General features: G+C 60.9%; 4 protein-coding genes across 4 annotated transcripts; 2 read left to right on the forward strand and 2 right to left on the reverse strand.

Annotated features, from left to right (window-relative positions):
* Positions 1-1,048: 1,048 nt before the first annotated feature.
* A1Q1_01772 (SNF1A/AMP-activated protein kinase) lies at positions 1,049-3,273 on the reverse strand (the record flags this gene model as incomplete). Its single annotated transcript, XM_014324811.1, has 4 exons — positions 1,049-2,489; positions 2,687-2,781; positions 2,822-3,092; positions 3,176-3,273. The coding sequence occupies 4 exons, from the start codon at positions 3,271-3,273 to the stop codon at positions 1,049-1,051; spliced, it is 1,905 nt and encodes a 634-aa protein (XP_014180286.1).
* A 1,012-nt stretch (positions 3,274-4,285) lies between these two features.
* Positions 4,286-5,923, forward strand: A1Q1_01773 (SNF1-related kinase complex anchoring protein SIP1; the record flags this gene model as incomplete). The annotated part of the gene is made up of 2 exons (XM_014324812.1): positions 4,286-5,387; positions 5,439-5,923. 2 exons carry the CDS (start codon positions 4,286-4,288, stop codon positions 5,921-5,923), a joined length of 1,587 nt encoding a protein of 528 aa, XP_014180287.1.
* Positions 5,924-6,424: 501 nt separating this feature from the next.
* On the reverse strand, positions 6,425-8,233 carry A1Q1_01774 (uncharacterized protein; the record flags this gene model as incomplete). The annotated part of the gene is made up of 1 exon (XM_014324813.1): positions 6,425-8,233. One exon carries the CDS (start codon positions 8,231-8,233, stop codon positions 6,425-6,427), a length of 1,809 nt encoding a protein of 602 aa, XP_014180288.1.
* Positions 8,234-10,682: 2,449 nt separating this feature from the next.
* On the forward strand, positions 10,683-12,178 carry A1Q1_01775 (uncharacterized protein; the record flags this gene model as incomplete). Its single annotated transcript, XM_014324814.1, has 2 exons — positions 10,683-10,728; positions 10,983-12,178. 2 exons carry the CDS (start codon positions 10,683-10,685, stop codon positions 12,176-12,178), a joined length of 1,242 nt encoding a protein of 413 aa, XP_014180289.1.
* Between the last annotated feature and the right edge of the window lie 328 nt (positions 12,179-12,506).

The raw sequence follows: 12,506 nt of genomic DNA on the forward strand, positions 1-12,506 counted from the left end.
GTACATCAAGCCGGGCCAGGCCCTTAGATTCCCCTCGGACTCCCTCCTTAGCTCTTTCTCGGCTTCGTTGGGCCCGATAGCTACACACAAGGATGCTCTTGCAGAATCGCAAGCTGCTGGTTCCTCGCTGCAGATGGGGTGCTATGCATCAGAGACGCGCAGTCACAGCAGAGAAAAATGTCCTCAGCCATTGGTCCGACCCAGGTGCTGTACCCTGGGAAGGAGCTTACTGTCGATTCATCGATGGGGGTGCAGAGACACAGACACTAGATCCAGGCTTGCTAGGCCAGAACACTGAAGACTGGCGTGGCCTGCAGGGTCTGCCTCTCTCGGGGCCGCTCGATACGATGGCCAGGCTGTATACTGGTCCAGGCCATCCAGGTTTGGATCGTATTGCGAGGGAAGCGACGACATGAATGTAACCAACTCCTAGCTACTTCGGCCGTATTCCGCACTCCGTATTGCGGGGGCGCTGGGGTTTGCCTCGTCTTTGTCGAGGATGACGTCGAAATCCGAGAGCGCTGACCACGCCAGAGCATCGCACTCAGGCATCCGTCAACCTTGAATACACACAGAGCGGATCTCAGCGGCTTGCACTCGCCCTTGCGGCAGACGACTTGGCCACCCGTGTCCCCGCTCAGCACTTTGTCATAACAGCTGGTAGGAATAACGCTCTCGCCACCCGTCGATGCACTTGCAACACAGCGCATGCTCAACATTGTCAGCAAATGTGAAGCCTATGCACCTCATGCGAAACATCGCGAGAAGATGCTGGACGGACGTGAGATGTGGTGTCGTGTCACTAACAGCAGTCGCAGGTCTGCCAGCCTAATCATGTACACAGAGTCGGAACTACAATAATTGCTTGATGTCGCTCCTGTCAAGCTGCGGTGAGATGACGTCAGATCGTCCGTCAGTCCTCGTTCCGTTGAGAATCGGTCATCAGTCGCGATACTCTGAACAAGTTTCTCCCTTGTCGTCATAACGTAAAGGTTCATACAGCTACACGTCTATTACTCCCTACGCCTCACTTACAACTAACGCGTGTCTACCTGCCTGCGCCATCGCGGTCCGCGGCCAACTCGGCAATGAGCTGGCACGCCATCTCGAGGAAGTGGAAGGGGCCCGAGACATGGCCAAGGATATGGCCCTGGGACACATCGCGCTGCGGCACGCTTCCCGCGTGCGCCGGCGTGCCGGCGACCTCCTCGGGCTGCTGCGGCTTCGGTTCGATAGGGTAGTATCCAACGTTGCGGAAGTCGACGAGGTAATTGTGGTCGTCGACGCGGTACAGCTGCAGATCCATGCGGACCATGACGTCGCGGTAGCGCGCGCGCGTCTCGACAAAGAACAGGCCCTGCGCCTGCTTGTCTGTCGCCGCTGCCTCCTTCTTGCCGGGCGGGCGCTTGCCCATCTCGATGCTCGCGTCTGGGTTCGCCTGCTTGTACGCCCACAACACATCTTCTACCTCCTCCCCGTATCCTCCCGGAGGCGGGGGGCCGATCTCGGGCAGAGCCACGTTCTCCTTCACCTTCCACTCCATGCCTAGCAGCTGCAGCGTCTTGTAGATCTCTAGCATGACCTCCATCGGCGGACTGCGCGATCGGATGCCAAAGTGCCACCGCGGCTTTTGCGGGGGACGGCCCGTCGCCTGCTGAGGCAGCAGGGCCGCCGCGGCTCGCTCGGCGTTCACCTGGCTTGCGCCCTCGCCCGACGCCGGCGTCCCGCGCCCAGGCAGACTGCTGTCGAGCACGTCAAAGTGCGCATTCGGGATATCCTGGATCTCGGGGTCGTCCTCGTCCTCAAAGTCCACGTCGCCGTTCTCCTCGTTTGGCTGCGTCGAGTTGAACTCGGCGTTCCACGCTGGCGGGGACGACGCCAGGAAGTTCTCCATCGCCCGGTGGTCGTCCTCGTTCATCCCCTGCATCGAGTCGCGCACGCGCCGGTGGTCGCGCACAAGCTGGTACGCGACCTTGACCTGGTTGTCGCCTGGCTTTTGCAGCTCCTCCCACACCATGGGCTCTGTGTACGTCGTAATCTTGGCCAGCAGGTCCTTGACGATACTCGGGTCGATGACGCCGAGGTCTTCCGTGAACACGTAGCCCTTCTCCGCTGCAAGCTGTTTCGGGTCGCCGCCCGACTCGTTCATCAGCAGTAAGCTGTTCAGGTCGTCCATCGGGATCGTCGGGTAGCGCTCAATCATGGGCGTCGGCGGCAGCGGCTGGAGGTACGCCGGCAGGTTCTCGAGGAAGAAGGGCATGTTTCTGATCTCGGCAATGGTCGCGCGCTTCACCGGGTCGACGACGAGCATGCGGCGGAGGACGTGCTGCGCCTCCTTCGAAATGTGCGACGGCATGTGGTAGATTCCACTCTCAATCTTCTTGAACAGCGACGGAATGTGGTCGTCGTCGAACGGCAGCTTGCCGCAGAGTAAAACGTACATGATGACGCCGGCACTCCACACGTCAATCTCCGGGCCAGAGTAGAGCCTGGTGTGAGCTTTACCGGGGTTGAGTCACTCACTTGCCCGAGATAACTTCAGGGGCGGCATAGTTGGGACTTCCACACGACGTCTTGAGGAAGTCGCCGTCCGTCATCAAGTTGGACAGACCAAAGTCACCAATCTTGATGTTGTTGTGGTTGTCGAGGAACAGGCTGGGGTCAGCGCGATCGCTGGCAGACTCACTTCTCCGGCTTCAGGTCACGGTGCACAATGTGATGGACATGGCAGTACTCGATAGCACAGATCATCTGCTGGAAGAAGCGCCGCGCCTCGTCCTCCTTCATCTGAGAGTTAGATGTGCTTGTCATCGAAACTCACGCCTCCCTTGCCCTTGGCAACAATGTAGTTGAACAGCTCTTCTCCCGCGTACTCCATCACCATGATAACGTCCGTCGGCGTCGTGAGCACTTCGTACCTGGGGTCAGCGTAACCCTTCACCTCACGCACAGCTTGATGATGTGAGGATGGCGGAGCACCTTCAGGTACTGGATCTCGCGCTTGACACGGTCCTTCATGTCTCGGCTCGTGATCTTGTTCTTGTTGATGAACTTGAGCGCGACTTGGTGTCCAGTGATCGCGTGGGTGGCCACTGCACGTTAGTTAGATCTTTGGTCTCACGTACGCTTGACTTTGCCAAAGCTGCCAGTACCCAGAGTCCGCTCGATCACGTACTGGCCGATGCGGGGCTTGGGTCGTGAGGCGCGGTCGCTCGGCATATCACGCCGCGCGCCGCGCCCTGTCGGGACGGGAGGAGCCGGACGTTGGGCCATTACTGGTGGTTCTAGTGCTGACAGTGAACTTTGTGGCGATGTCGAGGTGCGGTTGACGATATAACAAGAGGGCAAGTACTGGGTGTAGTGATGACAGGTGGTATCAACGTCACGGACATCGAGACCCAGCGGCGTCCGGCCGGTTGTTTACGTAAAGTGGTAGGCAGGGGGTTAGGTATGCGTTTCGCCCACGCCTATCCACTTATCTATCCTGTGTCAACAGGGCGATGCGTGCAACACATTCCGCGACGCAGGCTACGTGAGACGCGTCTTATCATTGTCTGCATATTGCATGGTGATTGTGCACACTGACCAGAGGTCAGTCGTGAGTAGACACGCTGGGTGTTTGAAGGGCGGAGTATGTACTCTGATGGGTTTGCCCCAGATCGATGTCGTGCCGAGCCAGGTCCGGGTACAGGAAGGGGGCGTCACCCTATTCCGCCGTGCAGTGGTCCCATCGAGCACCACCCAATCGTCGACCTGACAGCGCTATTGTATTGTTGCGCTTGACTGTTGCTGCGGACACGCCCACATGCGATGAGCATGCGTGCAGACTAGCGATTGAGAGATGAGTGCACATGTCACCGGTACCTGGATGCAGCCACGAAGCGTACGCTTATGATTAGCGAGACATTAGAATGCCTCCTGGTCATTGTAATAATAATGAAAACGGTATTGGATTGGGGGGATGTCAGGCAGGGGATTGCCAGAAGGGGTAACGCTGTGCTTGCTGTGCTCCGGGCCACCACAGGCGACCCTGCCCCCGCTCTCCTAGTTCCTTGGGCGCCATGCCAGGTGGATGGGTGTCCTTCCTTCCTCCCAGCCAGCGGCCATCCATCATCCATCACCCAGCCAGCCAACACTCAGCAACCGGCAAGCAACGCTTGGTCTGCCTGCACCCTCGCGTCACTCGATCGTCCATTCCATCCATCCACACACACCTACTCCTCCTCCATCACCATCGCTATCACCCTTCAACACATCCCCGACTATCCCATCCTCTCTCACCACTATGGGCAACACGCCGTCCCACCAGCACGGCACGCCCTCAAGGCATGGTGACGGGACCAACCTCGGACGCTCCGGCAGTCAGCGCCGACAGAACAACTTACGCCTCTCCATGCCGCAGCCCAACGCCCACGTCTCACCCCAGTCTTCCCACCCAAACTCTCCCTCTGGACGCCCGGGCTCCCCGCGCCGGCGCCGCTCCCTCGAGCTCCCCGACCTGAACCGGCTCAGCTTCACACCAGCCGCACCGCAGCCGACAACGGCGACCAACACCTCAAATCACTTGGCGACGGGAAACCGGACACCGTCTGGGCGCCGGCCAGCTGGGAGTACCGGGGGAACGACGACAGGCGCGCCTATGTCGCCATCATCAAAACAGGCGCCGCCGGAAGGCGTCACCGTCGTTCCCGTCAACGACCACACGACCTACTTCCCTTCGCAGCCTATTCCGATCCGCTCGCCGCGCGGCGGCAATGCAGACTTACCGAGCCCGGAGCGCCGGCCGCGCCCCGAGCTCAAGCCCGTGAGCGACAGCACGCCGCGGCGCACTGGCCTGACGCCCCCTCCGCCGACGGTGAGCGCGACGCCGCAGCCAACAGGCGGCGCACAGGCGGAGGACGATGGACTCGTCGACGTCCCCATCCAGTGGACGGGCGGGGGGCGCACCGTGCTGGTGACGGGCAACTTTGCAGACAACTGGCGCGGCCGCATCAAGCTCCGCAAGAGCACACACGACTTCAACACTGTCCTCCGTCTCGCGCCGGGACAGTACCGGCTCAAGTTCCTCGTCGACGACTCCTGGCGGTGTTCTAAGAGCATGCCGACCGCGACCGATAACGACGGCACGCTCGTCAACTACATCGAGGTCGAGGCGCCCAAGTCGGACGCGGACCAGGTCGGTTGGGCCGTCGACGACATGACGACGGCTCCTGCCGCCCAGCCGGACGACAGCCAGTGGACGAACGAGATTCCCCCAGCCCTGTCTCTCTACGCCTACCTGGAGGAGCTTCCTGGCATGTTATCCTCGGACGAGTTGCGCGAGTACGTCCGCCGCGTCCCGTACTTTTCGCCGGTGCCCAAGCCCCCGCAACTCCCGCGTATCCTTGGTAAGCATCTGATTTCCCTCAGCTTCTCCATGGCCGATTAGCTGACAACAGAACGCGTGATTTTGAACCAGCAAGCCCGCCCCGAGGTGCCCGTCATCGACGCGCAGGGCAACCAGATCGGGGGCTCGGACGACAACGCGGTGCTGCCCACGCCCTCTTCCTCTGTCCTCGGGCACCTGCTCGCGTCGGCGGTGCGCGGCGGCAGCCTGGGTCTCGCGACGACAACGCGCTACCGCAAAAAGTACATTACGACTGTCCTCTTCCGCCCCATCCACGAGCAGGCGCCCCAGGACGAGACCACTGATGCTGCCGCAGCGAGTCCTAGCTCGACCCTGCAGCCCGGCCAGCCCACGCTGCCCGCGCAGCCTAATGTGCCCGCGCCCGTTGCGCCGGCCCAGCCGGAGGCGCCGGCTCAACAGGAGCAGCCTCAGCAGGAGCAGCAGCAGCAGCAGCAGCAGCAGCAGCAGCAGCCAGGCCCCGCCAGCCCAGCCCCAGCAGCCTCAGGCCCCCGCGAACGAGTAACGCACCTCCCATAGTCACCCACAGTCAAGCCCCAACCGACACATAGATCTCCTTCGACAGTAAACTTGTAGCTTTGGATACCCCTAGAAAGCATGCAGAGATGACACTATGACACTATGCCGCGCAGTACCGGGCCTGACTGACGGCGCGGTGCGGAGACAGAGAGTTGGACGTCGACGAGATCCTCGACAGGACTGTGGACCGAGAGGCGGACCTCCTCCCCTCTTTTTATCAGCGATGACGAGCCTACCATGGCGATCTGGGCCAACGGGACAGGGGTTATTGGAATGCAACAGTGCAACAGTGCAACACTCACACGGTTATGTACAATGGGTTTCATCATATCTACAATAAGAAGCTACAATTATCTCTGATTCTAATTCACGTGTTCTGCTTCTGAGCCCGCTGAGCCCGCTGAGCCCGCTGAGCCCGCTGAGCTTAGGTCTGCTGAATGGTGTTTGGTACTCAAACTCGAGTGATCGAGTCCTTTTCTGAACCTCTGCGAAGGGGGCTGGCTACCGCCACAACCTCCGCCTCTTCCCGTCCCTCTCCTCCGCCCCCTCCGCCCCCTCCTCGACGCGCTCCGCTCCCCTCTTCTGCCCATCCAGCCACCTCAGCGCATCCTTCACTGCACTCGTCTGGATCTCGCGCATGGTCGGCGGCGGGGGGGAGGGCGACAGCTCGACGCGCGGACCGCGCACTTTGTGCCGGCGCGCAACCACGTCGGCGAGCATGGCGAGCGGCGCAAACTTTGCATTCGGGTGTGCTTTCAATGTCCGCCAGGCCAGGTCGGGACGCATGACGCGTTCCTCCTCGCTGAGTTCTGCGTATTCGGCATTGGGAGTGGGGGCTGAAGCAGACCCAGAGCCAGAGCCCAAGCCGGAGCCCGTGGAAGGCGTGGGAGCAGTGTTGGAAGTCGACGACGGGGAGCAATCACTGTGCTGCCCGCAGAGCTCTGGCGCCCCGCAGCAGGACGTCTTGACCACCCCGCCGTCCTCCACCACTCCTCCCGAGCCAGAGGAGGAGGACGACGCACAGCCCCCATTACACTCGTGGGGGCGGTTGAAGAGGTGTCCGCAGAATTCGCGGCCAAACGTGTCGTTCCGGCACGCGTCGCAGTTGCTCGGGTCGCCTGTGCATACTGCCTCGGTGCGTGCCGTGCGTGCCTTGACGTTGGAGAGCGTCCAGACGCTCTGGATCCGGTCTGCCTTCGCCTTGCGCTTGAGCGGGACGGCGGCCGAGGCGATCTGGATACTTGGCCCGGGAGGCGCGGCGGCGGTGACAGTGTTAGCCGTGATGGAGGCGGTGGACGACGAGGCGATGCCCATCGATGGTCCCGCCGGAAGAGCCGCCGCGATGAGCGACTTGAGCGGGATCGCCTTTGTCGCTGGCGAAGACGCGGCGGCCGCTGCGCCAGCACGGCATGCACAGAAGCTGTCGTTCGTGCACAGGCCGCAGTCGCCTATTGGGCTCGGAGAGCGGGAGATGACGGGCTTGATGTCGCGGCAGAGACACGCTTCGGGGGCGAGGTCGCAGAAGCCGCAGTTGGAGGGGGAGACGTTCCATGTGTTGCGCGCTGTTGTCGAGGGGCTCGACGCCGTGATCGGGGGAAGCGGGGCGAGGGTCGGGTCCTGCGACTGTAGCGGCTGAGCGGGCTGTTGGCAGGGACAGTCTGGGTCTGGGTCGGGGCAGATGGGACACGCCACTGTTGCGCGGGCAGGCTGCGTTGTTGGCGTCGCGATGCCGATGCTCCGCGGCGTAGGCGCGTATGGTGTCGTTGGCGAGGTACTGATGCGCCCGCCCCGGAGCTGCTTGATCGTGTCGTTGAGTGCGCGGCGCTCCGCGTTCCATGCATCGCGCTCGGTACGCAGCGACCCCACGGCAGCGTTCAGGCGTCCAACCTCGGCCTTCAGCTTTTCGTTGTCCTGCTTCAGAGCACGCGCAACCTCCTGCAGGCGCACGTTGGAGTGGATCTCGTCCTGCTCATACTGCCTCAGGCGCTGCTCGAGGGTGGCAATGTAGTCGGTCCGGCGGGCGCGGTGCGCACGCTGCGAGAGGCGGTTCTGGCTCTGACGCTTGTTGTCTGGCTCGTCTGTCGCCGCCTTGCGCCCCGGCTTTGCGCGCTCGGGCAGCACCCACTCCTTGGATGGCTTGGCAAAGATCTTCCCTGTCGAGGAAGACAGATCCTTTCCCGGCAGCGGAGCCGCAATCCGCGGTGCAGCTACGCGGGGAATCGCCTGCTTCGGTGCCGAAGATGAGGAGGAGGAGGCGGGGGCCGGCTTCGGAGTCGGCATGGCAAGAGGGCGCGGGACAGCAACGGACATGCCGGAGGTGGCGAGCGGAGGGTGGCCTGTGCGAAAAGCCTTGGCTTTTTCACCGGGTGGTGGGATAGTCGCCGCTGCAAGTTGTGGATCAGACGCACACGGGTGTGTGATCAGGTGTGAGAAACAGAAATGTCGCGCGCGTGCTGGTTTGTGTCAAAGTTGGAGAACAGCGAGAAGCAGGTGGTTAGACACGACTCGACGATGGACCGATGGCGAAAGTGTCCTAAGGGCTGACGGCGGGAAGAGGGAATGTAGTGTGTGTGCGTTGGTGCGGCGTTGGAGTGTGAAGAAGGCCGGTCCGAAAAGCCAAGAAACGGCTACGAGGTGGGCTGAGTCATGGAAATCGGTCGAGATGTGGCCGTCTGGTCTTGGACTCAGGCTCCAGATCTGGGGCTGAGCCTGGTGACAGGCTGCGGCGCACACACAAGTTTGCAGGCTGCGGGTGATGAAGGCCGATAGGTTAGGAGCGACGTCGGGGTGATTCGGCTCTCGAGTCGTCTGGCATACGTGTAACGGGTGCTGCTGTCTAATCTGATAACGGAGGTCATTGCATCTCGGGACTAGCGGGCGGCGCCCAAGTGGCACTTTTCCCGCTCCCTGCTAAGAGAGCTTAACCGTTCACCCTAGCTTCATTTGGCTGGCGGGCTAGCTGGCTGCGCATGGATCTGGGCAGGCAGAGGAGAGCCCGAGCATGCCGACGATGGACTCGACTGTACGGTGGGACTTGGGCTGGGCCAACCAGCGTCGGCCGACATGCACAGTGCAAGCAGCGAGTCACGGGACAGACTGCACGGGACCAAATCACGCCTTCTAACCGGGAGGAAGAGTTAAAATCGCGGTCGGCCGACCTCCTCGTATGCCATTGGTCAGACGCCATTCGGGCGACGGAATGTCTGATACCGCGTGTGGACCAGCATTGTGTTTGCAGGAACACAGGGTCACTCCGGTCCTGGTACGTAAAGGCCAACCGAAATCAGAGCCATTGCTTGCCGCCGATGAGATTGCCAGTGTCGTGGTGAACAGAACATCGCAGTCCGAGATTGCGCACAGCCAACAGCGAGCCTGACGCGATCTCTCTCCGGAGCAGCTCGCATCTTGTCTCGCCTTCATCGGCTTTGACGCCGACTCCCGAGCACGGAGACACCATGTTTCATCACCGAACGGTGGTAATCGCTGCTCCGTTAGTTCTGGCTTCGATAGTCCAGACGGGCCAGCAGATAGCAGACACATTCGGTTTTTCGCCGCTTGTATTCTCTGCTCGGTGTTGCCCGCAAAGATGCATTCATGACGCTCGCCTGCAGACAGGAGGCTGGACAGGTTCGTTCGTCCAACATTGTTGTGAGACTGCCTACCACTCCAGGCACACGTCCGGTCGAGGATGTCTCTGGCGCTGAATTGCGGCCCAAGGTCATGCGCTTAAGAGCCCCCACTGCGGTTCTATTATTGGAGCAGCTAGGCACTCTGGCGTTTACGACGTGCAGAAGTCGCTTCGAGGTAACACGGTGGAGTGCGGGCAGTGATTGGGTGAGCGGGCCGACATTGCGTCTAGAGCCACGTGGGAAGTCCAATGTCGGCCTAAACAGCTGACCTCTGCAGTATCCTGAGCCTCTTGCATTCAGCTTGAGCTAATGACAGCACGGTTTCCCATGTCGGGCATGTGATGCAGGTCACCACCACTCAAAGCGGGATCGGCGGAGGTACGCACCGGGCGTTGCCCAAGAAAACTCTTATAGCACAGATTGTTGAACATCGGGACTGTGAGTGGTTCTGGCATTGTTGCCAAGTTGCGGACTGGGGAAAGGGGGAGCGGCATGCTGCCAATTATCAGATAAAACGGGATCCCAGTTCGGCCGTGCCAAGCCCACGCTGGTGTGCCTGAGCTCGAGTGGACGAATCAGGGCCCGGACATGGCGTTCGGTCGACAGCCTTGCTGCCTCGCCGCGAGTCTGTATGGGAACCTTGATCTTCCGACTTTTTCGAGATGGCAGCCCCTATTAGCCCTATGAAGCCCCTGTACAAGCCTGAGAAAGACGGTGTGCACTTCGGAACGAACTGCTGCCTCCCAGGGACGGCAAACATCAGGGGCAAGACTTGCAACGCTTGTTCGCTCGATTGGGCACTAGGCCCCAGCGCGCAAAGTTATCTGATAATTTGGGTTTTCCGCCCATTGGGTCTTGTGCCCGGCCAGTTCTGCCCGGAAGGGCGTGATTGATTGGTGTTGCTTCGGTCGGCTGGCTAGGATTTTTCGACTCTCTCTGCGGCCTTTTCCTGGCCCCTTAGCCCCTCCTCGAGGCCAGGTGACGGCTCAGCCAACCCCTTGCTTCCCCTCCGCCCGATACGTCCCATACGCTTCCTGCTTGCACCCAGCACTTAAAAGAACGGCCGCAACCGAGCGAGTCTTTTTCTCCACACCCATCCCCCCTCCCTCGCTCCTCACCGACGGATCAACATGGGCAACGACGTCTTCAACGTTCCGATCTTCTTCATCGTCTTCCGTGAGTAAGCAGCTGTGAAAGGTATTTCTGGCGTCTTGGGTTCTTGGCAGGCGCTGGCGGGTCCGAGCCAGCCTGAAGCCCGCACACGGGCTTGGCCCAGCATCACTTGACCGCTTGGCTCTTGGCACCAAGTCCCACCGGGTGTCAACAACCAAGGCTTGTGCAATGCAGCCAAGTCCGAGGCTGTCCCGGTACCGGCGATCGCAGTGCATGCCTCGGCGCTACACTGCAGAACACGTGCTAACAATGTACAGGTGAGACGGTCGAAGCGGCCATCATCGTCTCGGTGCTGCTCTCCTTCACGGAGCAGCTCATGCAGACTGGCCGTCTCGCGCCCGGAGAGCGTGTCGACGAGGCCGTCGGTCCCATGGACGGCGCGCACAATGTCCGTGTCAAGAAGATCATCAAGCGCATGCGCATCCAGATCTGGGCCGGCACGCTTACTGGTTTCTTCATCGCGCTCTGCATCGGTGCGGCCTTCATCGCCGTCTTCTACACCAAGCTTAACGACCTCTGGGCCCAGACCGAGCAGCTCTGGGAGGGTATTTTCTGTCTCATCGCCGCCATCCTCATCTTCCTCATGGGCATTGCGTTCCTGAAGATGGACCGCTCGCGCATCAAGTGGCGCTACAAGCTCGCTGCTGCTTTCGACTCGTCGACCAAGAACTACGAGGTCAACGACCCCCACGCCTCCGAGGTCAGCGCCAAGGGCGGCAAGACTGGTCGCTGGGCTCTGTTCTTCCTCCCTCTCATCACGCTGCTGCGTGAGGGTCTCGAGGCCGTCGTCTTCGTCGGTGGTGTTTCCATGAACACCACTGCCCGCGCCATTCCCCTCCCCACTGTCATCGGTCTCATTGCTGGTTTCGCCGTCGGTTACATCATCTACCGCACCGGTTCGACGACGACGCTGCACTGGTTCCTGATCTTCTCGACCTTCTTCCTCTTCCTCATCGGTGCCGGTCTCTTCACCCGTGCCATCTGGTTCTTCGAGTACTACAAGTTCGCCAAGGGTGTCGGTGGTGACGTCGCCGAGACCGGCGACGGCCCCGGTTCGTACGACGTCCACGGCAACGTCTGGCACTTCACGTACGGCAACCCCGAGCCGGGATCGCCCACGACCAACGGAGGTTGGCAGATCTTCAACGCCATCTTTGGCTGGAACAACAATGCGTCCGTCGGCACCATTCTCGGCTACATCTTCTACTGGATCGGCGTCATGATGGCCCTGGTGTGGTACAAGTGGTCCGAGGGCCGCTTCACCTTCTTCGGCCTCCTCAAGTCCAAGGCGTACAAGGAGCGCATGGCGCGTCGCGAGCAGAAGGCCGCCATGTCCGGCGACTTCTTCCACACCGTCGAGAAGCGCGGCGACGGCTCCTCCACCGAGGGCTCGCTCGAGACCCCCGCCGTTGAGAAGAACGTCGCCCCCGGCGCCCCCACTGTTTCTGTCTAAGCAGAGGAGCGAAGCGGAGCTGCGCCTGCGCTCAGCAGAGCGAAGCTATGTCCGAAGCATCACAACCCAAATGTTCATTAACGACCCCCCATCCCACGACCCCCATCCATCCTCCCCCCAACAATCCAAACACCCAAAAGAGCCCTCCAAACGGCTCATGTACTCTGTGTTACCTGTTCAATACAGACGTTTTATCTCTTTTCTCTTGATCTCTCTTGCATAGGTTGGTTTAGCAATGCAACAATAGGTAAAATGGCACACGCTCTTGCTGCAGGCGTCGTTGGGGAGACGGGGTTGAGCGGGAAACTTGAATCCGGTTAACCTGGAC

This window comes from Trichosporon asahii (assembly GCF_000293215.1).
Source record: "Trichosporon asahii var. asahii CBS 2479 unplaced genomic scaffold scaffold00050, whole genome shotgun sequence".
NCBI classification, from domain to species: Eukaryota; Fungi; Basidiomycota; class Tremellomycetes; order Trichosporonales; family Trichosporonaceae; genus Trichosporon; species Trichosporon asahii.